This window comes from Camarhynchus parvulus, chromosome 7, assembly GCF_901933205.1.
Source record: "Camarhynchus parvulus chromosome 7, STF_HiC, whole genome shotgun sequence".
Taxonomy (NCBI): Eukaryota; Metazoa; Chordata; class Aves; order Passeriformes; family Thraupidae; genus Camarhynchus; species Camarhynchus parvulus.
Window position 1 is genome coordinate 10,157,939 of NC_044577.1, and position 27,512 is coordinate 10,185,450.

Genomic DNA, 27,512 nt, shown 5'->3' on the forward strand with positions numbered 1-27,512 from the left:
TTTTTATTCGGCTTCTCCTCTGTAAAATACACCTTCCAGACAGCAGCATAAAAGCAGTTGCTGTTTGTTCCTCTCCCCACAGCACCTTGCCAGCATTAATCTCCCTTAATGCAATTCCTCCCTATAGTAAGGATGGAAGCACAGCAACTTGATCCTTTCCTCTGAACATCAAGTCTGGTATTGGATGCAGCTCAATACACTTTATCCAGTGTGAGATACATTTAGCTGAGATATTTTATATAATGAAGTTTAGCCTACATCTTCCTCCTATGCACTAGCAGCATCACACTGCTCTCAATGCTTCCTAGGGAGCTTCTCAAACTACTTGTTTACAGACTGCAAGTTATCTTTCAGGGGATGAGCAGTTCTTAATTTCCACTCACAAGTACATTATGAACACATAAGTATAATACAAGTTATAAACTCCTGGCTTACATGTACAAGAAACCTTGTGAAAACCGCATAGGTGAAGTTATATTCCAGGAACAAGTTACCTACCTACAGCCTCCTGAGTTTTTCTGTCCATACCAAGTCTGAATGTAGCTTAAATTATTAACACTCTAGTGTAAGACTTGACACTTCTCTAAGCTTTTGAACTTAGGCAAGGCAAATAAAGTGAAAATTATATTAAAACTTAACAACAGCCAGACAGTTCATTTTCCCCCACCAATATTTACAACATCCTTAAAAAACCCCAAACAACAAAACAACCAAAGAAACCCAAAAGCATTCCTCCAGCTTGTGGAAAATTCTAAACATCCTCATTCCTGTCTCTCTCACACAATTCAAACTGTCACTGTTTTGCAGCTTTTACTTCCTTGCTTGTCAAAAGCATTAACAAGTTAGCAGAGCACCCAAGTCATATAGTTATACTATTAAAGACAGAAAAACAAATTATTTTGCAGTAGTATTATTACTACAGTAGAATTAACACAACATGGAAAATGACAAAAATACAAAAAAGAGTTTGGGAAGAGTCATAGGATTATACCAATGTATTTAAAGTAGTGTAGTTTTTTTTTTAAAAAATCCATTTGTGTGATTTATGTACATGTCCATTTGATGCAGTTACTTACTTCTCACATACATGTGACCTGAGTGACTCCATCCTCCTGGTCAAATTGTCCATCTTCCAGTTCCCTTAATACTCCATCACTGCTACTGAATCCTGGGAAGCCTCCATAATGGGAGGATCCCTCCTTAATCCAACATTGTTTAGAAGGAGATAGGTGAAACTCGTCAGGTGGCTGTCCAGTTTCTACAGGGCAGAAAGTAGCTGTGTCTGATCCAACACTTCTGCTGGACACCCTGCCTTTTTCTTCCCCAGTCATCTGTCTTAAGGATTTCCTCTGAAAAACAAGAGGATGTTGAAATGTTAGTTTATTTAGGGGAAAAATAACTGAGCCAAACACTTTGCAATGGATCCTGGATAAATTTGGTGTAGCTGCATTTTAATCATGACTGCAATTCTCAAGAAACAAGAGATTGCCAATATCTGAGGAGGCAATTACCATTCCCATGGTAAATCTATGCAGACAGAAGTCAGTGGCTGCTCTATACAACCCTTTGAAATGGGATCTGCAGAGTCCTTGCACAGGAGGAACTCAGGATTAATACAGTCTGATGTTAGTATTGGGACTGCCTGACGTCTTTGCTGTTGAAGTGGTGGTTGCCAATGTCAAAAAGAAAAGTAAGTGCATCGTGATTTCTGCAAATGATAGACCTACCAGACTGGGCTAAGGGTTCTCTGAGGCACAACAATAAATAAAAGGTTTATCTCAGTTGAGCATCAGGAGCTACGTGAGTTCCTGAGAACTGTGATGGTGCAGCCCCTCCAGAGATAATGCAGTGCCCTGAGCCACACAGAGGAGCAGGGCCAGCAAGGCAGGAGTGCCCTGAGCCACCTGCCTGGAACCCTGCTCTCAGCACGGGCACAACTACACCAGGAGATGTCTGCCAGGGGACACTGCCGTGCCCACAGCAGGAGCACATGGAGCTGAGAGGGAATCCAGCCTCAGCACAGAGCTGCATTTCAGTGCATGAAGGACACAGTGCAGACACTTAAAAAAAAACCCCACAGACACTCCACAGACTCTTACTATGCTTCAGCAAGTTTGCGTCCCCCTTCTGTACATTGCTAAGCTTTTCCTCAAACCCTTTTGAAACAGTAAAAACAATGGCCTATGTGGCTAAAGGAAACATATTTAGGAAAGCTGTTACAGGGAACACTGGGAAATTAAACAAGGGGAAACAGCACTGCCTCAGGAGAAACAGAAGGAAATAAGTTTTGCCTGGATGCCACAGAAAGAGGATGGAAAAGTCTGCTTAAGGGAAATAAAGAAAAAGAGAAAAGAAAAAAACAACCCCCTCAAGCACTGCATGGTTTAATCTTGCATTTCATCCTCTGAACCCTTTCTTAGAAAAACAAATGGTATGTGACAAACAGAAAGTCCACAGAGACAGTACAGCCCTTGTAACCCAAGAAGCTTTTGTACTAGCACATAAATCATAAGCCAGGCCATAACTCACTACCCCACAAATGTATAAGAAGGCAGAGAGATGAGCTGTGAGGATATAACATACTCCATCCTCAGAAAAGAGACCCTGTGAGAGTAAGAGACTAAGTAATGGGGGATTACAATTATGGTGAAAACCAATGTAATTGGCAAAACAGAAGGAAAATGTAACTCTGCTAAACGTTTCAGCTTCAGCCCAGTTACCTATTTAGCCCAAGCTAAATGACCTCAGCATAATGAAATTTCTGGTAGAGAAGCAAAACATTCACTGGTACTGAAAAAACCACATTTTGTTCAGATTTCAAACATAGGAATCTTGATGTAAATGGCTACAAATCAGCTATTTCTTGTTTACTTTGAGTATGTTTAATGTTTAAGTCAAACGTTTCCCATTCCAACAAAATAAAACAACAACTACAAAACACATTTTATTTGTATACCCAAGGCTGCTCATCACCCTACAAGAGGGTGAAAGAATTTAAACAGTGAGTACAATGCTTCCTATTTTTAATTTAAGCCATGTCTCAAAGATTCATCAGTTCCTCAGACTAAATGTTTTTACAGAACTGGTTTGTATTACATCTCTTGGCAGAATCCAACTTGTGACATACAGTTACACTGCCTTTTAAGAGGCACATAGTTATAAGTGACATTATGCCTTACCAAGGGAAAAAGTAGCAGGAATTCATGCCCTTATTATATACAGAGTATTAAAGAAGTAGAAAGCATCAGGAAAACCATCATTTTATGGCTGACATGATTTTCCTTTATATATTTACAATGTTGCTATCAAAAATTGTGGTCCAAAACATACTTTCAGAAATGAATTAGGAAAAGAAGTAAAGGCTACAAAGTCTGGCATGTGAGAGGAAGTCAGAAGGTTTTAAAGATAAAAGCTGGAGGTGCTTTTGACACAGTGGGTGGTTAGGGAAAAAATTCCACGGGCAGAATTTAGGAGATGGTATGAATGGAGAGAGATAAAGACACTGGCAAAGGAGACTACATAGAACTCTGAAGAGCAAAAAAGCAAAAGCTCCAATTCTGAAAATAAAGAAATAAATTATGGCATACAAGAACTATCTGGGAACTGAGACAGTGGCAGAGACAAAAACAAACAGGACTTGAAGTGCACATGTTGAAGGCAAGTTCTTCCAGGCACAGAAGTACTAATTATCAGGGGACACACTGAGAAGGAAGTTATGCTGGAGATAAGCAGAAGCCTGAAGAAGAACAAAAAAAGGAAGAGTATATTTTAGAAACACTAAACAAAGGAAAACACAGATGATGGCAACACACTGAACAGACAGTTAAAAAAACAGAGAAAGATCAAATAGAAATGCAAGAAAGTTGAAGACTTATGGAAGTATTCATACAAATAGAGAAACAAACAGCTAGGTATCACTGCCATATAATTATATGCCATGAATGAGTTTGTGAAGTTACCACTCCACTGCTGGACATGAGTGAAAACATTCATAGCTTTCCTAACTGCTTAAGGTTATCACAGGAAAGACATGTTGAATAGAGAAAGGCTGATCAGCCACTGAAAACAAGAAAGAACCAAAAATGGAAACCCATCACAGTGCATCAAAAGACCTGGCAAAGAAAAGCCCACCAGGAGTTCCCCCTTCTCTGGCCACAGCAGAATTTACTGCAGCAGTGTGCTGGTGCAGTAATTGTTGTGACACTGACTTTGAGCAGAATGTGGAGACTGCCAGTCACTTAATCCTCAAAGCACTTGATACAACCTCCACCCGAAAGGGACAAGGAGTTGTCGAGGTTCAGCTGCAAGAATTTTAAAGCCTATATCTCTGTCACACATTTTCATGCCCAACAACAACCCTTCACCCTGATAACCTGCAGGTTACTGTATCCCTTAGAGCATAGCTTAACACTCCTTTCTTCTAAAAATGTGAAAGTAGACCTTTTGAAGGTCAAAATAGTTTTCTGTTTCATGTGCAAGAGATGCACAATTTTGATCAGACTCCCAAGGAAATACAGCATAGCCAAACACATTCACCTGAGACACAGTAATTCCTTAGCACAAAACGGGTTTTTAGCCTGCTCATGCTTTTCTCTATGGCTTAAGAGATAACAGCTGAGGAAAAAAATAACATGTGATCCAGCTGCAAAAAACATCCAGAAACCTGAACTTGTTTCCAGGGAAACTGTGTTCTGCCAGTTCTTTCCCCTGTTAATTTTCAAGTCTAGTTTGTTTCTGTATCTTACCATTATGTGAAGTACTATTTTTTTAATATTAATACCACAAAAATGTTACTCACCTCTGGTGTCTGGACAGCGGAACTCCACATAACAGGTCTCTGAAGAAAAATTACTTGCTTTGTGGCCAGATTTCCTTCACTAAAATTCAAAGAAAATAGTTCCCATGTTTTAAAGGCAGTAATCGTCACTAACATATTTGAAGTCAAATTTAGGGTGGGTGTAAGTTCACGAGTGAGAAGAGGACAGACTAGCGTATTATCCAGTTTATTAATTCCTCAATGGTTCTGTAATCATATTTTTTTAAAAATAGAAGAATAGGACTAGTTTAAGGTGATGCACATGAAAATATGGACAGACCAGTAACTTGTATTACCATGACTGGAGTTATTTAACATGTGTGCTCTTGGAAGTTTAAATATCAGAGCTCCTGCTTTTAATCCAAGTCTGCACATTTACATCTGAATCAAACCTTCACAAGTCTTTTAAACTTAACCTTCACTGTTAAATATACAGCAACATATTACTACCTATTAGTATCACAACAACCAGGCCCAATCTTAACAGATCCACAGCTTCAGCAAATCTCTCAATACTTTGTGGTATGAAACTTAATTACTGCTAAATAAAAGTTGTAAAATGTCATCGAAGTGACACAACAGGATAAGCTTGCTGCCTCACCACCTATGGATAAAGGGCTTCAGCTCAGTTTTAATAAGCTTTGCACTAAGAATGAGATGAATGACACCAGGTGTTTTGTACGAGGGAGGTACCAGCATAGGCAGAACAAGAGAATATTTTGGTAAGAAAAATAAAGAAGAGAGAAAAAAAAGAAGAGCAACTTCAGTCCTGGAACTTTTACAGATGCTAATACTGTTATGGTAGACAAAGCAAAGGTGTTGGGTTTTTTCCCAAAAGGGAATTCTTGTAGAAAGATAAACACGACATGTGAAGTTGCTCCCCAGACCAGATATTACTGGTATGATATTTCACAAGCATTACACCCCCTTGGTAGTGGTGATAAATAGACCCTCTTTAAGTTTTAATGTATTTCTATCACCTTTCCACCAGAAATACATGTCACCACATTGATAGGATATGTAATACAAACCCCAACTCCATGTCACTGAAAGTGAAACAATTTCAGGAGAAGAACTCCAGAGTAAGAAGATCTTAAAAATTCCTGTTTTCTTCTAAATATCAGATACTACATTTTATAAGCTCTTCTCCCCCCAGCTGCTTTTGGCCAGTATTCAATAAGATATAAAGGTAAAACACTGAAAGGTAAAACACTGAAAGGTAAAACACTGAAATTGTCTGGCCAAAGGGTGACTACATATTTAATAGTTCACTAAGTAAGAGTAGCAAAACAAACACCAAAGAGATGGCAGTTCATTTGAACTATTTATGATTCTACCTATTCTATCAACCATAAAACTGTGTTATTATGTATAACATTTCTAAGAACTACTAAAACAATGTAAGCTTTTACTTCAGTATGGATATGTCACAAGGCCAACCACCACACACATGAAGTCAAGGCAACTGGTGCATGTTTCACAACTGAAAATTATTTTGTATTTAACATCAGGGACTTGCTCCAAGAAAAACCAGGGATTAGAACTGTTCCTATGAGCTCAGAAGGGCTTGTCAACAGCCTGTCCCAGTAAAGCTTCTGGAAGTAAGCTCTGAGAAAGTACACAAACCAGTACTATTCTCAGCATAAACAGCCACTCAGATCTATAGTTAGTGATGATGGATTTGTGATTCTGTTTGGCCCCTCACAATCTTTTTTTCAGTCTGGCTCAACTCAGGTCACAGCATATCTTTGCATGGCTTCCTTGGATGAGAACAGAGAACTCAAACTCCAGCTTGTGGGAAAAACAAAAATGCAGGAGAACAAATTCATTCGTTTCCTTAAGCCTAACAAAGTTTCCTGTTCCAAGAGTCCCTACCTCACTATTTGCATTCATTAAAAGAAAGTGTTTAGATTTTATGTCATTACAAGGAAATCTGCAATCCTACAACCTTATTCCACTTGGCTAGGTATTTCTCTGTGCCTCAGTTATGTCTCTTTTGATCAATTGAAAAATGTCTCTTCCAAGCAACAAGGCTGAGCACAGTCTCTGGCATGGGGAAGAGCCTAAGGCTTATTTTGTAACAGTGTCTGCATTCCTTCAGAGAAAAGAAAAAAACCCAAACACTGAGCTACAGCTTGTACAAATTCTACTAGAACAGAAAAAGGACATGATGGTGAGTAGACAAGAAGTAAATTAACAAATTTCTAAGTCTGACCTTATTAAAATGCCGCACACGACAATGCAGCTATGAGCTTAATTCACAAAGAACTCAAAGACAGTGGGATTTCCACAGAATTTAAATGAGAAAAAGTGCTCAGAGCAAGGGAAGCTCCACAGTTTCTCTCACATTTCTACATTCCCTCTTTGCCTCATAAGTGGGGGCATTTTGAAAATACAGATTAAGTGGTGAGCCAGGATAAATGCATAACCATAAAGTCAGTGTTTCTGCAGTGCATTGCCCATAGCCTGCCCTGGCCATTTCAGGGACTACAGTAATCAGGGAAGGGAAATAAAGGTCACTGCAGAGTAAGGCTGCTGAAGCCTTTTTCCTGTCTCTTCTTCTAAGAGTGGTGAAGAGCAACAGAGACTCTTTTGTTGAAACACCAGCAATTTGTTTGTCTGCTTATGCTGTATGGGCAAAACTGTGTCCTCTTACACGTCTATATTTAAGTCCTCCAAAACACCATGAAGCTACAAGCTCACTAGTACGGCCAATGGCTCTGGTTTTTAGAGATCCATTTTTTTAATGCATGAATATTTGATGTAAAAAACATTTAGAAGAGATGTTAGACAAGATTTTCTGAAAATGACCAAAGGCAATAAGATAAATTATTTAATTATTTTCATGTATGCAGGTGTGGTTTTTTGTAGTCTTTTATTTTTTGTTTTGCATTTTCATTTCTCAAAAAATATAACTTTGCACTCCTTTGAACCTGAGTAGCATCTAGACTTTCAGTTTGGAGACAGACACCAGCCTGGGACACTAAGTGTCCTGGTTTAAAGGTTCTATTAAATGTAAAATTTAAAAAGCCTTAAAAGTAATTCTAGTTTTCAACCACAAACATGTATGGACTTCTACAAACTCATGGTACTACTATACTAAAAACTGCAGTAATAGTAATTTACAAATGAACATTCACAAAAGATCTGACATGAGGGAAAGTCTTACAGTAAAATAGGAGAAAAGGAAGACAGACTAGAGGAAAATACTACAGTGAGTAAAAATGGAGATAATAAGTAAGATTTTCTTTAAATGCTATGCACAAATTCTATTTTAAAAGTAAGCATGAAAACATAATTTTGTCAGATCATTCCAAGTTGTTGCTTATTTAGCTTCTTCACTGTTTCTGAAACCTCTTAATATTCAGGCTGGGTTTTGAGGTCAGAGTTTTGAGTCTGGAGAAAAAAACAGCTGCTGAGCAGCATAAAGTGTCCTTCTTTATTAGGACTTTTGCATTCCTCGGATAACCCACCACCACCACAGTAATGGCATCTTTCATAGCAGACACACAGTAACCATGCAGGAATTTCTTCTCCTCTTTAAATACCAACATCAATGCCTAAAAATAGTAGTTATCAATCACTACTCAGCCTATCAGAACAGGAAGACATTCATTTTCTGATTCTCATGAATTCTCAATCCCTAATTAGGAATTCTTGTTCATAAGCTTTTTTCCTTTTTTAAAAGCAAACTGAATTGCTGTATATGAGATATACTACAGGCACACAAAGCATGATTCATCCAATTTCTTCCAAGAGTAACTCACAAGCTACAATGGGATAACAAGCATTAGACAATTCATACAAAGTCCTACTCCACCATTTAGGCCAGAAAACAAATGGTTTTTATTAGGCTGAGTTACTCTGGTGTGGATACAAAATGAATCCAGTTTCAGATTTGGCCAGGATACAATTCCTTTAGCATGGGCACTGCTGTTAATGTTTCACATCTGGGATACAGCACTGCTTGAGACCTAAATACCTTCCTGGTACATTCTCACTGATTTCAGGAACAGCCCCAGACTGATCAATCTGTTAATGCTTCCCACAGCACTGCATCCTAATTTTTTTTTCCCCTTACAGCTCTTTGTCTCTTAGCTGGCCCTGCCTTAGCTGTGTGATCTCTGAGGTACAAACCAGCACCATTTGATGTCAGCACAGGCTGACACTCCCAGAGTGTCACTGAGCAGCTGCTCAGGACATTCCTGACCCTGCTGTCCAAACCCTGTGGGGATGGGTTCAGTTACATGGCTTGTGGGACACAAAAGGTTGGAAGTTAAAAATTCTCTCATTCTATGACTCAGAACACACCATGACTACTAAAATCTCCCTGCCATTCTTCAAAGATTATACCCAGATTCTGAAGACTTACTCTCAAGCCCCAAGATCTGGCCAAAATTTCAGCTGTTTATGAAAAGCTGGCCTGGTAGTTCATATAGTCTGTAAGTCACCATGTTCAAAGCTAATACACTTAGACTACAAAATTATTGAAGAAATTAAGGATAACCATTTGTTTCGTATTCTGGAAACCACTCCTTCCAGAGGAAAGCAAAACAGAGACTCTCAAACAAAATAAGCTACAGAACATGCCATAAACCACAACTACTTTTGTCTTTGCATTTAACCAGTTGGTAAAAGTCAACTATCAGAAAAAACACTGCCAAAAAACCCAACACCTATTGCCTGAACACAAAAGCCTCCTTCTTACACTGGGTGAGTTGATTTAATTATGTCAAATCACTTAAGCAGAACTCTACTTTCTTGCAACAGTTTTCTTAGAATCTTTCACGCACATCTTTTTCATGCTGTCTTGATTTAACACAGTGAGGTCTGGGATCCAAAGATTACTCAAGTCATCCACTCTTTCCACAGTTCTAAATGAGCCCTAAGCCCTCCCTCAATACATTTGTTTGCTTTTGAAGTTTGGCAATCTTAATCTAATGGGTGGAGAACTTAAAAAAAAAAAATGATGAGAGAAGAGAGGCATTAAGAATGCTTTGTCTAGTGTTGTATCTTTTGGGGGGGGGGGGATATTTAAGAATAAAAAAAAGAAAAAAGCAAGCCTGGAACCTTATGTGGAATCCAGGTCTGCAATTTAGCTCTTATGTAGAAAAGAGTTCCATCAATGCTCTAAATAAGCATTACAGCTAGAGACATGAAATCCAGTAGTCTGGTATTGTATTTGAGTTGAACCATAGTGTCTATATTAGAGAAGAGAAACAGCCCAAGAACTTGCTGGATTAGCACATTCTCTGCCCTAATTTGCGACAAACACTCCATGACTGTCTTGTGACAACGTGACTTTTTCCATGGTCTAAATCAGTCATTCACCAAGGTCCTAAACTAGTGAAACATTTCAACACTTGTTTCTAGTTGAAGCATGAGTAACCCCATTGCTGTGGACTGGGTATGTGATAAAAAGTTTCCTAAATAAAATCTTTCATGTTTAGATTAACACAATATATTTTAAATTTAGAATTAGACTCACTGAAATCAGTAGTCCTAAGAAGATGTGGCAAAGCACTCCATGAAAACGCTACTTACATCTCAAGCTTTACATACATTTAACATCAAGAGCATTTTTCTTCCTTTTACATTTAAGTATGCGAGTAATTATTTGATAATTCCCAGACACACACACCAAGAATGCTGTAATCAAGAGTTTGGGTACCTGTCATGTCGTACAATTGGTGTAGGCAGGACACAGGTCAGGAGCCATCCAAACTCAGCCAGCGTGTGCAGTAAAGGTCCATAATCTGTTTTAATTTCACACCCCTACATTAATAATTATAAAAAGTAGTAAAGAGACTCTGTACAGGCTTTATTGGCATTTCTACACAATTACAACACCTCCCCTCTCACTTTTAATGAGATAATCCTTTGAGATGACATCAAACTGTGTTTGGTGAAGATTAATTATTTCAAACTGAAAACAACTTGAAAAGTTCAAGACTACAAAATTCATGGAAAACAGAATTTATTAACATTAGGTATGAGCCCTGACTCATCAAGACATAATTCAAAGCATCTCATCCATTAAACTTGTCACTTTGCTAAATTAGTGCCTAAAACTTTTTAAGCACCATAATTAGGTGTCTCAATTGACATCTTTATTTACCCCACATATGAAAAATAAGCATTTCACTTAGCTACATACTTAAGGTTTTGGTGGTTTTTTCATGGTGGTCTTTTTTTTTTAAATATACGAGTCTTTAGTTTGATGTTAAACACATTTACAAATGCGAAAAAAATTATCATTGGATATTTCACAAGTAAGAAAATCCAACAACATAATCCAACAACTGCTTTCAGATCTCATTCATACCAATAATCCTAAATGATAAGAATATGTCTAAAGACTAATTTATGTAATTTTATTGCTGTAACCTACCACAGCAGTAGATGTAAATTTATTAGGAAACCCAAGTCTTCCATATTTAGCAGTAAAAATACATATCTGAACATCATACTGAATTAATTTACTATCAACTTTCTCTTGTTGTTTTTCTAGATCTGGTTATCTTCTCCCACTTTAAAAAAAAGTGACCTGCACTTGCTGAAATTATACCTAAATTGGTCTGAAACACACACAACCCCCCAAGATGTTTTCTTTGGTAGTTGTATATGTTGGTATGAACATTTATAAATGTCAGGCCAGAACTCCTCTGGCATATTTCTTTTATGTACATTTAGCAATGCCCACAAATCTGATTTCATTTTTAGCATTTGGGACTTTAGTAAATCCTATGCAGGTGATGTAAGGAAATCATCCTGAATGTTTATGGAACACTGATACCAACATCCTAAAGGGAAAAAACAAAGAAAAACACCAGTAGGAAATAGCACTGCTAAATCATCACCTATTTACCTCAATGACTGTCCATTGTTCAACAACTATTGCATCATTTCCTTTCCTGGTAGAACCTGGAACCCCAGCACCTTCTTCTTCATAGATAAATAATCCTTCTAAAGATTTGGGCAAATAATCCCCTGTGAACATAAACATATGCATTAAGTTTTAGGTCGATAGATTAACAAAATGTACACAAGATGTTTTTCTCAATGAACAGTTCTCTAAAATAAAATTAAATGACTCAGCAAACTCAAATTTGTGGCTATTTATGGAGTGTGCAAGCCAACTTACTATTAAAATCCCTTTTTTCTACACAAGTTGGACTATGAACAACTGTCTCAAAAGCATTAACCCCTTCCATACTCCAGTATAAATTCCAGTTTCTTGTATTCAACATATCCATTACAGAGGATGGGCACAACCTTTTTTTTCTCAACTTCAATATTATCCTCCTGATAAGACATGTGGCTTTTGGTGTGGTGGGAGAGAGCACAAAAATGAGTGAACCATGAAGTGTAAAGCTCAACTACAGCCACTTAAACACACTGTGGCCACATAAATGGCCACAGGAAGAGCCTGAACAAGTAATTGTAGGAGGATTCCTGATGGGAAGGAAGTTTCAGAGCACAAGTCCCTGACTCACATGTCAAAGGACGGTAGCATCCGTTTGGCCCAAACTAAAGCTGTGCATCAAATACAGATTCAGTTTCTGGTTTTCCTCCTCCTAACAGCCTTTGGGAAGCCTTTTGTGGAGATTTACCTTGACAGCTGACTAACCAATTAAATTGGTACAGCAAAATCATGTAATCCTCAGAATATCAGCATTAAATCCCCTCCAATACTGGATGAGATATGTTATTACCTGGGTACTAAAGATGGGGAGTTATTCAAGCAAAGAAGAGCAGACAGCTCTCTCTGTGGGGAATGGAAGACTGTAAAACTGTTGTTGGACAACAGCTGCAAAGATTAATTTCAACAGCTGCAAAACCACCCTTCAGTGAACTGTAACAGATCTCCAGAGAGTTCTTTTCCAGCTCTAAAAAAACTTTATAATGAAAACTACAAGTCTGAATTCTCACCTCTCCTCCACCGAAGGAAATTTGGTTGTTCTACTGATATCAATAAAAAGGAGTAACAGTTTCAGAGTAAAAAAGATGACTGCTACAAACTGTGGTATTAGACTGTTCATGTGCACAAAATATGCAGTTTGAGAGGGACTAGCTGCCAAATTCCATCAGAAGTAAATCTACATTGATGAGCTTATGTGCCTCTGAGTCACTAAATTTACTGCAGACCTACAGAAACACAGTGATTCACACTCAAAACCGTGGAGAGCAATGAAAACTGAATAGCTGTCAGGTTAGTTTTAGTGTTAGTGTCAGGCTTTTGTTTTTGAAGAATCAATTTAAATTGCAAAGATCTTATGTTTTGCAGGGTTTTTTTTCATTTAAGGTCTTCAATAATCCAAGAGTTCATATTGTTTTAAATCAAAATTATCAGAAAAAAGCATAAGGCATAGTAAATATAGAGCTGCTCAAACTGAAAGTAATTTTACCCTCCTTGTATAATTAAGACAAAATTACTTTTGAAAGCTACTTTAATACATTATTAATTATCTATTGCACTTGTTAATTATCCTGAGCACTGCAAAAAAACTGTTTAAGGTCCCAGGAACCTTTCCAACTAACATATGACAAGACATTTCTCTACTGCAACCGTGTATTTCGCTTGCTTATGCTGCAATAATTAATTCTAAAGGAACATCAACAAATCACAACTTAGTACAAGCAAGACAGGTACAAATGCAACCAAAGCATCACCTTAGTGAAGTATACAGTGTAGGTTTGCTATCAAACAACATTTGTTAAAATAGTTAATTGCTTTGGAATTTATTAATCATCTTGGTTTGTTTTGGTCTGTACTCCTAACACTAGGGAACTACAATTTTCTTCACTTTTTTTTTCAAGTAATTGCACAACAGTAGTTACTACTGTTTTTTGCACACTTCTAACTTCTGGCTTTCAGACAAATCCAATCCAAATGGAAATGAACCTCTCAATTACATATTTTACCAGCAGCAGAGTTCAAGAGTTCTAAACACTTTTCATCCCATTGTATTTTCCTTGAAAAAGCACAAACCAAACCAGAAGAACTAGCACAAAAGGTTTATTTAGTTATAAAGCTACTCTAGTTTGCTGCTTTGGAAATTGTTAATTTGATAAAACAAAGCAAGAATTTCAATTACTTAGTCTATTATAAATTTGTGGAATCTGATACCTAAAAGGGAGTAATTTATTTTCTGGGCAGTTACAGATCCATCTTGACATACTCACATATATAACCTCCCATCAAGAAGCAAAATACAATAATAATTTTTTCAAATTATATAGTTCTATGTAAACAAGCAAAAGCTCCATGATATCTTGGGACAGTACTCACCTTTAGAAGTTTCCCAGTGTACAAAAGAATCAACTAAGGCCAATCCTTGTTTATAATAAAAGGCAGTTAATTCTAGCCAGTCTGCTTCCAGTGTACTAACAACTGGCCCCTTTCTTGTTACTTTCATAGACAAAACACCTTCATGGTAGGTCCAGCAGGTAGAATCATCATCAAAAACATTGAAGACTGTATAGAGCTTGTCTAAGGAGAAAGAAAGAAAGAACCTCAAAGACAGTGCTCCAAAATTTGTAACATTACTGATCTCCTATTTTAACAACATTTTCTATTTCTAAGCAACACTTTTAATAATTACTTAATGTTCTTAATGTTACTCTGCTTAAGACCTAAACACACTCAGGACAAGGTGTAAAGGGAGGTACACTTTGGGATATGAGGAAAATGGGAACTTATTACAGCTGGGCTGTGACTGAATTCTTCAGGTAGTTGGGGTTTGCATAAAGAAAACATACAAGGACTAAGAAAAACCAGTGCAAACAGCCTTCATTTCTGCCACTGGTGGAACTTCTGGCTACAAATATTTACAACTATAAAAACAAAAGCCAATTTTCTAAAACTTGCAAAAGTAAGGAATGCCTTGCACTGACTTTAACCCATTATTCCCTGAAGTAGCAGCGTAATTAATTGCTTACTGGGATTTTCCCACAGTAACTGATGATCAGTGGAAGTTAAGGATACAAAACCAACATATCCTCAAGTTAGTTTTCTGTCTAGGTATTAACACAGTGCTGTAACAAAACCAGTCACAAGCAAGCACTCATTAAAAACTGACATACCCATAGCATATTAGGAAATCACTGGTGCAAGTTATGAAACCCTAACGCTGTGAGCGTGTTCTACAAATACACTTGCGTGCCACTGGTGTAGACAAGTAACAGAAAGCAGCTGCCCAGAAATATTCTCAGATTGCCTAATACTGCTGGGCAGCCTAAATCAATGCAAACCAACCTCTAAATATCGAAGTTTTGCACTATCAAAACAAAGGGATTTGCTAAGATGACCTCAGTTAAGAAGTCAGTCTCTCTAGGCCCCATAAACAGAGAAATTTCAAAAATAGGATTTGCACTCTAATCTGAACTAATATCTGGAACAATCCCTCTCTGCTTTGAGAAGTGTTATTACACCCACTACAGGTGACACCACATGCCTAGAATAAGGGAAATACAGAACAAAATGTTGAACTTTTAGTAAGAGACAACTCTTTATATAGTTTTATCACTTTCACAGGTGCTTACATCACAAGTGATGTGTTTGTTATCCTGACAAACCTTAATTTGTTTTACCATATATTGAAGTGAGATCTCTTATTCTACAGAAAAAGGAAATTGTTTCCCAATACAACTATTCAATTCCTCACTTCTACCAGAAATTTACCTCTGCAAGCAATGTATTACAGAAAAAAATCAATAAAATAATTCAAAGAGCAACATAGCAGTAAAAATTCATACTTAAAAAACCCAAATCTATAACTTGGACATAGTTTTTTGCCTCTTTTGAGCAGAGGTAAATGGAAGTGGCACACTGGCATAGCAGTATACACCTACACACATGTAAGACTGCTTTGGAAAATTCATAGCAGTATTTTTCAAAATGATGATTACATAAAACATAGACCAAGAAAGGTGGTTAAGTTTCCAGAAGTTTCACCTTATGAACTCCACTGATTTTCTATTTGACTAGTGTAGAGAAGCCTGGCATATCCTTGCCAAAGCTTTTTGAAGTTTTCTGAGAACACTGCATGTAGGGGATGCACTGGCTGCTGATCTACCTGGTCACACCAGCCTGCACAAACAGTGCTCCTGAACAGAACCTAGTTTTCCACTTCTTCCTTACAGGACTGCTAATATATATCAAACTATTTCAAGCTGTAAGAAAAGAGTTAAGCTTTACCAGATTATGCTATAAAGGCTCACTTGTAGAAAAACTGCTTTTACTCAAGTGTTAAAAATAAGAGGGACATTGGTTATCTCTGTGCTTAGAGTCATTATTCTCACAGTCTACAAACTGGAGAGGCTGCTTTAACAGTAAAGTGAAAAGGTTGCTTTTGAGAGCAATTAAAACATGTCTGGCTCATCAGGGAATGCAGCCTGACATCAAAGTTTCATGCTGCCTCCTTTCCACACAATTCTGACTTGCATTAGTCTTACTCAGATTATTTCTTTCTTTTTACCTTTTCCTCTTAGCAGCCAGGAGGCCTTAGAGTTTCAGCACCAGAAGTCAATGTTTCAGACCATTTTTTGCACAGACTACACCAAGCACCTCATCCTTCTACAACAAAGTTGTCTATCACAGCATCAGCATTTTTTCAATTATGCTTTTCCTTCCTATACTTCTAATGCTTACTTTTCTCTAAGAAATTCATTTTGTAACAATTATTGTCTTCGATTTCATGGTCAATGCATTAATTTCAGCGATCTCTTTCAGGACACTTCTTGAAGGCACGTTAACCAGAAAGAATCCATTATGAACGGATTTATTTGGTGTACATTATGTGAGTTGCCTGGAAGCATGTAAAATTATGGCTCTAGCTGGAAGGGGCTCTCTTTGTTGTCATCTTTGAAACAGGCATAACTGGAATCACAACGTATACTTTGAAATCATTACGTGTTTATAATTTCATATTGAGTAAATCTATGTGCGCATTGCAGAAAATATTTTATAACAACTGCATCCTTCTAAAAGGAAGGAAGGATTTTTACTGCCACGTGTTTGTTATACACATATTGAACAAAAAAACTTTGTTTGCACCACATTTCAAGGCACAATTACACTGTGGGCAATTTCAGGGGGTTTGTTTGTGGTCTTTTTTTCTTTAAATTGCAAACTAGATTTCTGACAGTACATCTACAATAGTCTATATGAAAACTGATCATCATTTTAATCATTACTACAGCTCACATACATTAAACAGAAGGTGAGTATTCCTTCTGCTTCTTTTACTGGCAGCTCTTTCAGAAATATGTATGCATTTACATCTGCATGTGTAGAGGCATCTTCCAAAACCAGTATTTGATACAACAGAAAATGCTATTTTTTCCAATGCCTCAACAACTCAATTAAATACCTCATTTCTGCAACAAACAAGCAGCATTTATTACCATCTCCTTTCCGTGGTTTAGAAGGGCTGACTTCTTTTCCAAACTGGAAATCTGAATCCTCTAACAGTCTGCTTTCTCCATGCATTTCCTCCTCTATCCCACTCTCAGATGAGTGACCACTCAATGTCCCTTCATTCCAGTTTTTATAGTTTTCCTCAAAGTTTTCTCTTCTGTGTTCCCTATTTCTTCTGCCCAGCGTTGATTCCAGCTCTGCACCTCCATCTGCACTTGTTCCATTACAGGCTTTAGGATGAGGAAAATGTTGTGTTACAAATCCCACAAACTTCTTTCCTCTTTTAGCAGCTTCATTAACCTGCAATACAACATAAATTTAACTGCAAAGTCCTTTCAGAACTGCATAGACCTTTTTCTTCTTTAAAACTTGTACATACATGAACCACTTTACTAAACTGCTGAGGACATAAAGGCCTAACACTGTATTACAGAAGGGTGACTTGTCTTTGATGCTGCCCCTGCTTCAAAGTAAATGGAAGTTTTCCAGCATGCCTTTGGAGTCAGGCCAAGAAAGGTGGCCAACACTGGTACTGACTTCAGAGTATACAAAATCCCTCATTTAGAACAAACCCAAAGTATTTTATTTACTGTGTTGTACTGATAAGCAGTATAGCAGAGCAATAAATAGTATTTCTCTAAATATGTGATGCCAATCATACTCAAAATGCTTCTGTTGTATTGGAGGTCAGTATCTCTCTCGTGAGCCATGAGTCATTACCCCCTGGCTCCCTTGGAGGCTGCTCAGCTTTGTTATTACTGAGGATACTGGAGGAGCAGAGAAAGGAGGGGGCTAGAAGCAAATGAAGATCCTCTTATTTCAGCCAGTGGTGTCTTCTTGGCACTGAAGTCTCAATGCACAACTGTGACATCTGTGCCACCTGTGGGATGTGTCTGTTCTTGGAGGTGGTTTTTTCCCTGGGTTAAGGAGCGCTGCCATTTAGGAAGGTGACCCCACTGACACCTTGTACTACAAGCTCCCCTGTGAAGTCAAGTCCTCAAAGGAAAATGCAGGAGCTTCAGCTCAGAAAGAAGATATCACATGGGAAGTATTGGATTAAGTGAGGGCAGAGGGGGAAAGATCTTTATTCAGTTTACTCACATAAACTATTAATCCCCAGGGTGAGTAAAAATCAAACAACTGATGGTACTGCAATCCCTTTTCAGTGCCATGATAGTGACACTTCAGTCTATCTACCACCATTATTTATGTACAGCAATGATACAGTATGCCAATCACTGTGGTTATATATACAGAGCTGCTGCTTCAAGGACAGCCAAAATACTTTTGAATTTAACAAGCCACAGAGAAAAACAGACAATATGACAATCTTTTTGCTGAAACACCACAAAGTTTTATTGTTTCACATCTTAAATAAAAAAGTACTAAGATTTGACTGAATTAATGGCTCCGTCTTTCTAAAACTGAGGGCATTTAAAAATCAAATTATTCTCACATACTACTTCTGTAACAGATATGCTTCCAAGACTCCATCACTGCTCATTTCTAATCTTTGCCTGCTACACTACACCACCAACCTGGAATAAGTATATACACATTATAAATGCATAATGTAATCACATTTTGCATTTAAAGCACCTGAAAAAGTCAAAACAAGCCAAAACAATTATAAAATACAAACAACTCTTGAAATTTCAAAGATCATTAAAGATCTCCAATATGCTTTTTCTTCTACTACCCTCCTTGGCAACTAATGTAAAAGATACCACTAACTCTTGTAATAACAATAGCTTCCTGTTTCAGCAAGTCTTCAATTTTGCAGAAGAAGTTAAACACAAAAAGAACTGAACTATAACTTGCATTCCAGTAGAAGTTTTCTGTAATTATACAATGTTTTCAAAAGCTGTGCCAAGTAAATATTTATTATAGTTCCTATACATGTTGTATTTTTTGTTAAAGAAAGAAAAGAACATTTCTTCTTGGGTACTTAACTCAGAAAAACATAAAATTCACATATCATACAAGTGTTTTATAAAGACAGACTGAGCTTGAGCCTGATTTTGCTTTCAGTGAAAACTTCCAAAGCTTTACAGAGATATTTAGTCCTACATGACAAAAAGTAACTCTTTTCTCGCTTTGAGAGAAGTTTTGTAGCTTCTATAAAATAAACACAAAACTAAAACCACAACCACTAAATGTAACTTACACTTATGATAGAAACAAAAATCTGAAGAGAAGTTGGAAAAAACCTCCCTTACCTTTTCTAGCAGTTCTTTCACTACTTCATTTGTCAGTGTTTCATATGTTAAAGGACATTCCTCAATCACCAGCCTGGGGTGCCTTTGTCCTCTGGGTGCTGCGTGCTTCTGGCTAGAACACAGAAAGAAAGCAGTCTTTGTCAGGAGTTTGCTGCTAACTTGAGCAAATGCTTGCATATAGAATTCTTTCCTTTTGGAATAGTTATGAATGAAATCCTGATAATGCTTCCTCATACTATTTAAAAGTCAGTGGGTTTTGGTGTTTTGTTCTGTTTCTTACACAAAGTGACAGGTACTATGTGTTTCAATGCCAGGATAAGAATATTAATATTTAACAGGAATTTAATCTGAAGACCATGCAGAGAGATATTTTGGAAATGAAGCTTTACTGACAAATAGCTCTGCCTTTGTAATAAATAAATGCAAAAATCTCTGACAATGCAAAACACACAAATTAAAACTATAAATTTAGTAAGCATAAAACAGGTTCAGTTTTGTAGAAAACACATCATGAATAGAAATGGTCCTTTTACACTGTTAACATCCTGCTGCTTAGTTTTTGTAACTAAAGGAGAGCTGCAGCTGTTAAATGAAACAGTATAGGCAAATTCTAGGAACACAATGCAAAAATACTTACTGAGGGTTAAATAATGTTTGAATCTCTCATATTGAAGTTGACAAACCCCAACTTCCATTTTAAGTTACATAATAGTACTCATGTTTCATCTAAAGCCAGTTATTAGTCAGACAATACTTAGTGCATGCCAATAACATGATGCAATTTTATTTGATGCTTTCTTTGTATAATCATTTAATTTAGAGAAGAACATTTAGAAAAGAACATCAATTAGACACATTCAAACATAAAAGTTCACTTTCCAAACAGCAGTTGGAGAAGCAAAACCAGCCTTGGTACATATGGCACCTGGGAAGGAAACTGGAAACTACACCAGTTTCACAGGTATGCTACAGTCTCATCCTTCACCCATTCAGGGCCTAAAGGTTCAAACAACAACTTCCAAAGGATGCCACATCTACAGGGATAAGGCAAAGTGTGGGAGCCATGTGCTGGTAGTGTCAGCTCTTGGAAGCCTCAGCTCCAGGCCAAGCATTTTGCTTTCTTACTCAACTTTTTGCCCACAGGAACAGCATTCACCCTATTTGCAGATGAATTTATAAAGATTAAGTTGCATGAATAGCAAATACTCCCAACAATGCTTGTTTAATCAAAGGGTTTGAGAATTTCTCTCAAATGAACACTTTGAGAAAGCATAACTGCTGTGGCAGCAAGGCAGCTTCCAATTCACACCCTCCCAGTCCTCAAATAAAGACAAGAACCTTTGTGCATCACATAAGGACTCAGGAGAGAAGGGGAAGCTTCACAGCTTTTAATGTGTAAGAAATCCACTTTCTAGTTATTCAAAATACGAACAAGAGGTTATTTTTTTTGCATTCAAAGGAACTAATGAATGGTAACATTGTTTTGTATGTGTTTTTAGGATCACATGGTGATTTTAATGCAGTAAAAACAGAGTAATAAACAAGACCATGGATCTGGAACATAAACAAGCTCCTGCCTCTCCCTCAGTGTCAAAACTAAGCTTTTGTATGACCTCTGCTCCAGAATGAAGATTTTCTTCTTAATAAGGAAAAACCCAAACTGTCCCTGACAAATTAATTCACAAACTATGTCATTTTTCCCTAGGAAAGATAAAAGTTTTGCAAACCAAGAAAAAGCAAGCATGAGATAGTTTAAAGCAGCTTATTACCCTCCTAGTATTAGTTAATCTTCTATTTGCTGCAAGTTCTAAGACAGATGATATTACACTTTGGATTTTTGTTAGCATATTTACTACGGCAAAGGAAACATGAATTAATGCTAAGCACACAGTAAGCTAAAGACATTACTAACTGGCTAATCTGAGGTGCTCATATCAAATTGATAAGCAATAGATGTTGAGCAGCCCACATGGAAATGGCTTCAGTAAAGGATCAGTATCCAAGCTATTTCCCTGTTACCTCAGCTTTAACCGGGAGAGCACCACTCGATACATGTGACTTGCAGGGAAGCTCCTCCTCCGTCCCACCGGCAGCAGAATGGGATGCACAGCTCCCACAACATAGCCTTTGCTGTAATACTCTTCCACCCGAGCTGCTATATCCAACACAGAACTGATCCTGATCACTTCTGGATTTGAAGAAGCTAAAAAGCATTGAAAGCAGAAGAGAAGCACATGATACTGTGTATGTCTATAAACACTTTGGGTGAGTTCCTTTTATGTAAACCCCACAAAACCTATCCCCAGGCCTTTATTAAAACCTACAGTTCTATTTATACAAGAAAAAGCAGATTCACGGATGATTCAACACTATTCAACTACTTCAAGTACCTATTTTTACAACTTAATACGATCTATTTTTAACATAGTTGGCAACATTTTCTGTTTGATCAAGGTCTGCCAAGCTGATTTAAAAGCTGTGTTAACATCTAAACACATAATAGGGTTGAACTTAAAGCAACTATTTTGTCTAGCCAAAGCCTTAAACATACTAATGCAGTATCATTCAACTCCAGTTTTCAGGTAAATTCCCACATAACAGATTTAAGCCTATGACAATTCATTTGTTTCCAATAATTTTTTTTCCCTTAGAAGTGATCTGAGGAGTATCAGTTGACATTTTCACAGTCCCAGTTCCTTTTTTCAACAGACTGACACATCACCTAAGTAAGCTTGTGCTGGCACTGATTTCTAAGGACGGCCCCTCTCAGTGTGTACAGGCATTTTGCATCAATAGGCAGCGCCTGGATAATACATTATTGTTAGGGAAAACTATAGAGATAAAGGGAAAACTTCTTGGAGAACCTTTTTTGAATGGTCCACAGATTTTGCAGAGAAAAAAAGAAGACTCCACACTGGTAACAGATATATATTCTGCTACAGTCAGTCTGATGGGTCAGTAATTCCTGTTTCTATCAAGTACAGCTAGAACTCTAGATGCCCTCAGAAAGCAGGAAATCAATACTCACACACAAATAGCAGCAGAAGAGTCATTACACCAGCACAGATTTGCCAAAGCTTTCATCTTTTGCACTTAGGAACTCTGATAACAAAACAGCCTGGCTGGAAATCTGCTGGTCTACTGGTGACCCCTGCTCCAAGCAGCCTATTTGCCTGGATCCTGATGGATCCCACTTTGCAGGACTTTCTATGCATTAAGACCAGTGCCCATCTCCATCAAAGGATGCCTCAATCAAAACTAAGCAACACTTTCTCTAATATAGAAGCAACCGTAACGTGCTGCCCTGAACATTCCCTTTCTAACCATACAACTGAAAAGAATTAAATACACTAACTCTTCTTTGATGCTGTAATTAAAAAAAATGTATAAAATAAAAAATAAATGCAATTACATAAATCTCTCATCACTTTGCTGAGTTAATTTCTTGTCCCTACCTTCTCTTGTCTATCTGCATTATAGTGCAAGTTGGCAATAGCAAGGAATTTAGGACCTAAGACACAGAAGTCACTAAGTTTGCCTATCCTACTGTTTTAAACTATCATAAACCAGAGATAGGACTCCTTAGTTTGCACAAATGTTTTATTCTAATAAACTGAATTAGAACTCTGCTAATTTACAAGTAGTGTTCTGTAAAGCCTCTGGACTGCTTTCCCACTATAAAATGTGGATAATATTGACATGCATATACTTACTGAGGGCTTTAAAAAAAAAACACAAAACCCTCACAATCTATCAGAAACTAGTATTTTAAAACACTCAAATGCTTTTTAATACCAATTTCTACTAATGGGAAAAGAAATGGTGGCCTACTATGCTTGTCACTGTAAGAGCCTTAACAGAAAAGCCATCAAGAAGAAACAGAATAATTTATACCAGGGAAACACACACTACCAAAAATTATGACCAACATACATACTGATGGTTTATTGCTGATAACCAGCAAATTCAAGCTATTAACTAAACTGTCAGTCATTCTCAGTCATAAGGACAGGGCTGTTGCACTTGTTCTTTAAGCAGACAGTGTATCACAGCTTCCCTTTTGTAAACAGATGATATTTTGTCATTAGCAACACTCCCATCCCATGATTCTACTCTGTAAATTCGAGAGCCCATGTATTGAGAAATAACTGCTCCATAGCCCACAGACCAAAAAAGCAGGAATGATGCAATATGATCATCACATCCCTGATTTTATAAATGTCTTAAACCCTTTTTCAAAGCAGAAGTTTCCTTCCTGACGTGCTCTCAACAGGTAGCCAAAATACTGTAGCAATAACAACTCCAGCTAACTTTCTAGCTGCATGGTAAGCCTCAGATGCAGGATACTGAAGATGATGACCAAACAGCTATTTCACACATATTCACACTGGTATTCAGAGTGACAGGAACTTGACAGCATGTCATCTTAGTAGGCTGCATCAATATTTCTTCTTTTCTCTAATAGGAGGAAAAACAGCAGCTGTTTGTGTGATTGGGATGTGCTTCATAACTGAGACCTTGAGATTTACAGTCACTGACCAGCATTTAAAAATACACTTCAGAGTCCACCTCTCCCTCTTCTTTGTACTACTCCAGTCCACCAAAATAGAACACTGGCTGTGATTTTTTTTGTTTGGGATTCCCCTGATGGCCATCATCCTTCATGGAATCCAAAGCTAATTTTTACAGTAGGGATGGGAGCATTTTGGGGACCAGGAAGGAAGAAGCCAAGGTTCAGCGCACAGCTAATAACTAGTTAAGATGGACAGGGACTCCAGCCAGCAAATTCAGACTACAGCATGGTTGACCTAATCTGCATCATGGCCTGGGAGAAAAGATCAGGGACTGCTGAAAGTTTCCCCAGCAGGCTCATTTTGACTTCACATTGCATATACCTGATAAAGCACAGGATAAGGCATATTGAATTGAAAGAACACATTTATGCTTGCTGTACTTTTATCTTGATGCAGGACATGATTTACTGTAAGATCTTAAAATATTATTAAGTGCAGACTTTCTGTTTTACTTGGTGCAAGATCCAGTGGCAAGAAATCACTCGGGCACACAGAAATCTCCTATGCAGAGGAAGACTTTGTTCTGAAAGCAGGCAAAGCAGAATGAGTGCCATAAATACAAAACTTGACAGCAGAGGAAAAACTGTGGTCTGAAGTGATAAAGGGCTCTCACTTCGTTTAATTAAGTCAAAGGACATTCAAATAGCAACAAGTACAGGAGCAAGCTGACTGAAGGAAAAAAGAAAAAAAGCTCAGTATATTCTCCACAGTACTTGAGCCAATCCACCCATTTCAGAAACACTCAGAATTGAAAAATGCCTCCAAGACAGTAGAAATATGCACCATGTTCTTTTTCTGTATTCATCTTAGTTCTAAAAATAGAGACTCCAAAAAAATAAATTTAAGGTTATATACACATATCTAGAACCATTCAACAGAAAGATACCTTTGTTTACAAATCCCCTTACTTCCAATAAGAAACTTAAAAAAGGAGTGAGGTAACTATCTGAAACTGATCTTAGTTATTTAACATTCATAATTCCACTGAAGTAAAGCAATTCTGATTATCAGACAAAACAACAGAAAATTAATCTTTACTGCTGTACTGCTAGGTTATTAAAACAAAGCTACACCTTTAATTGCACATGTTCAATGGACTATTACTTCAAAGGTCACAACCACCTTTACAACAATTTATAAAACAATTTATAAAACACTATTAGAAACTGTAACTTGAAAACACAGCAAAACTATCTGGAACAGAGGCTATTTAAGAATACCGAATGCTCTTCAGTTTCCATAAAATTTATCATTCCTATATCAGTAGCTAATCCATGTATGCATTAGGCAGCCTAGCTTTTTTTCCAATATCTCACCACTACTTATTCGACAGTTTTGTTTCTTCAAAAGGAAAAAAACATTTTTGTGTAAATAAACAGAACAAAGTTAGATATCTAGTACTATACAATCTAGCAGAATATATCTTCTATTAGTATCTTACAGCTTTTTAATGAAAAGACTCTTGTATTTTAAATAAAAATACTACAACACTTAAAAATAATCAAAAGCCAAGTTTTGTTTATGAACAAGTTCCTGCAATTGCAGTAAGACCTACACTTACACTGCTTCCCTTTATCCAACTCTTCTAGTAACAGCATTTACTTCAAATCCTAGTTATTAAGCATTTCCAGTAGATTGGGTTGTTACAAAATGCAAGTTACTATGAAGTGACTGTAAAACGGAGCTGTCTGTGCTCTGAGGGCAGCCATCTGGGCTTGTTTATGTTTTCAACTTTGTGGAACAGGGAGTTGCTCTGTTAGAGATGGGACACCCTCGGGAAGGAAGTACCCCACAGAGCACTGTCTGCCTCTAGCTATGCATACAGATTTCGTTTCATTTCAGTCACAATTTCAAAAGACTATTCAACAACCGCAAGTAAAGCATTTGGGAAAAAAAAAGCAAGAGAAAACTCAGACTCTTATAACAGAAACTTCTACCAAGAGACTGCGGTGGGCGTAAGAGGGGAAGTTACTCCTGATATACAACTAAGGAACAGACTTACTTCTGCATAAAGAAACAAGGACAATGACAGCCTGTTTTCGGAAGTTGAGTGCATTTAAAAAATTGTTATTCAATTAAGGCTCAGGCACAGTGTATTTTCTGAACCGTCACACTGAATTCAGACAACCATTATTCAAAGCAAGTACGGATGGCAGTATGTGACTCACAGGAAACTAGGAAAAATCTCTTAACAGTTTGTAGCCAGCTTCCTTAACGAGGACAGTTGTATAATTTGGAGGGTTTGGTTGTTAAAAATACTTCAGCAGTTTCCATTGTAATTTTATACAAGTAAGAACCTTCGTCATGATTTGTGTTTCAAAATAAAAGTCTTACATTTTGGCTAGCTTTGATAAAAGTGCCTGAGATTTACTGTAAGTCAAACAAGACAAAACTAAGTTAAATCCTGTTCCTTCTTATTTCAAAATAGTAAAGATACAGCATAAAAAAAATACCTTCTAAGCTAAAATCCAGCAATACATATTCATAAGCAGAATCCGTCTTTGTTTCAACTTGTGGTCTCTTCAGTGTAGAAAAGATTTTTCCAGGGCTGCTATCATCTGGGTCTTCCAGCTTTCTCAGTCCGCACCCCATGGCAAGATCTGCAAATGATTAAGTCGCAGGAAAAGGTGGGGGGAGCAGCAAGATCTGCCGCTCTTACTACAGGGAAAAAAAAGGAACCAAATAATTCCCCTCGATTTTTTTTTCCCTATTAGCTGTAAATCCAAACAGAGAAAAAGTCCAGTTCCCAGACCAAAAAGCAAAGGTACTTTCCATTCATTTTTAATATAGAAGCAGTAAGCTCGTGATGATTTCAAGCTAGAAACTTGGCTAAGAGTAGGCTGGATTTCGCAGCAACATTAGAGCTGCTCCCAACTAGCAGAGATTTTCCATGCCACGTCAATTTACAGCCAGCCCCTATCAGTGCTCTCTTGCAGAGGACACCAATAGTGCTTTGTTTGTCCTTCTAGACTGACTGGGTGAGGGGGGGCGAGGGGGGAAGAAGAACTGAAAAAGAAAGTTAGAGAGAAACTTGTCTGTCATTACTTACCTCCAGAAGTTCCCAACTGCAGTAGAAAGTCAGACAGGAAAAAAGTAAGTTAGTCAGAATGAAAGAATGAGAAAAGAGCCTCAACATGGTTGGAGATGAAAATCACTTCCAGAAAGGAAGTCAGCTTCAAGAGGAAATTGCTTCTGGCATCTCAAAGGGTAGAAAGGCAAATGAAAAGCTGTTTAGTCCTTATTTTAGATTTCAGAGTTGGCTCCTATTTCCTTTCTACAGGGACTTTCTTACAGAAAAAAAAAAAAAAACAAACCAAAACCAACATGAACACAGTGTAATAGTGTAAAAATATGTAGTATTTTCTTGTCCAGAAAAATCAATAAGAATCTTTAGCATGAAAATTAACTTATGCAACTGGTTTTGAAAAACACAAAAAAATTTACACTGAAATAGTCCTCATTTCAAATGGGAAAGACTTTGT

General features: G+C 37.4%; 1 protein-coding gene across 2 annotated transcripts; it reads right to left on the minus strand.

Moving 5' to 3' along the window:
* On the minus strand, window positions 1-27,197 carry RFTN2 (raftlin family member 2). 2 transcript variants are annotated; one of them, XM_030952643.1, is made up of 10 exons: window positions 27,080-27,197; window positions 26,484-26,688; window positions 21,476-21,659; window positions 19,457-19,568; window positions 17,225-17,537; window positions 14,109-14,309; window positions 11,685-11,806; window positions 10,488-10,591; window positions 4,799-4,877; window positions 1-1,349 (listed from the first exon to the last, which is right to left on the minus strand). In XM_030952643.1, the coding sequence occupies exons 2-10, from the start codon at window positions 26,620-26,622 to the stop codon at window positions 1,080-1,082; spliced, it is 1,524 nt and encodes a 507-aa protein (XP_030808503.1). In that variant the 5' UTR covers window positions 26,623-26,688; window positions 27,080-27,197; the 3' UTR covers window positions 1-1,079. The 2 variants fall into 2 exon arrangements, with proteins under 2 accessions (XP_030808503.1, XP_030808502.1); XM_030952642.1 differs by having other exon boundaries at window positions 26,484-26,630; window positions 27,080-27,143.
* Window positions 27,198-27,512: the final 315 nt, after the last annotated feature.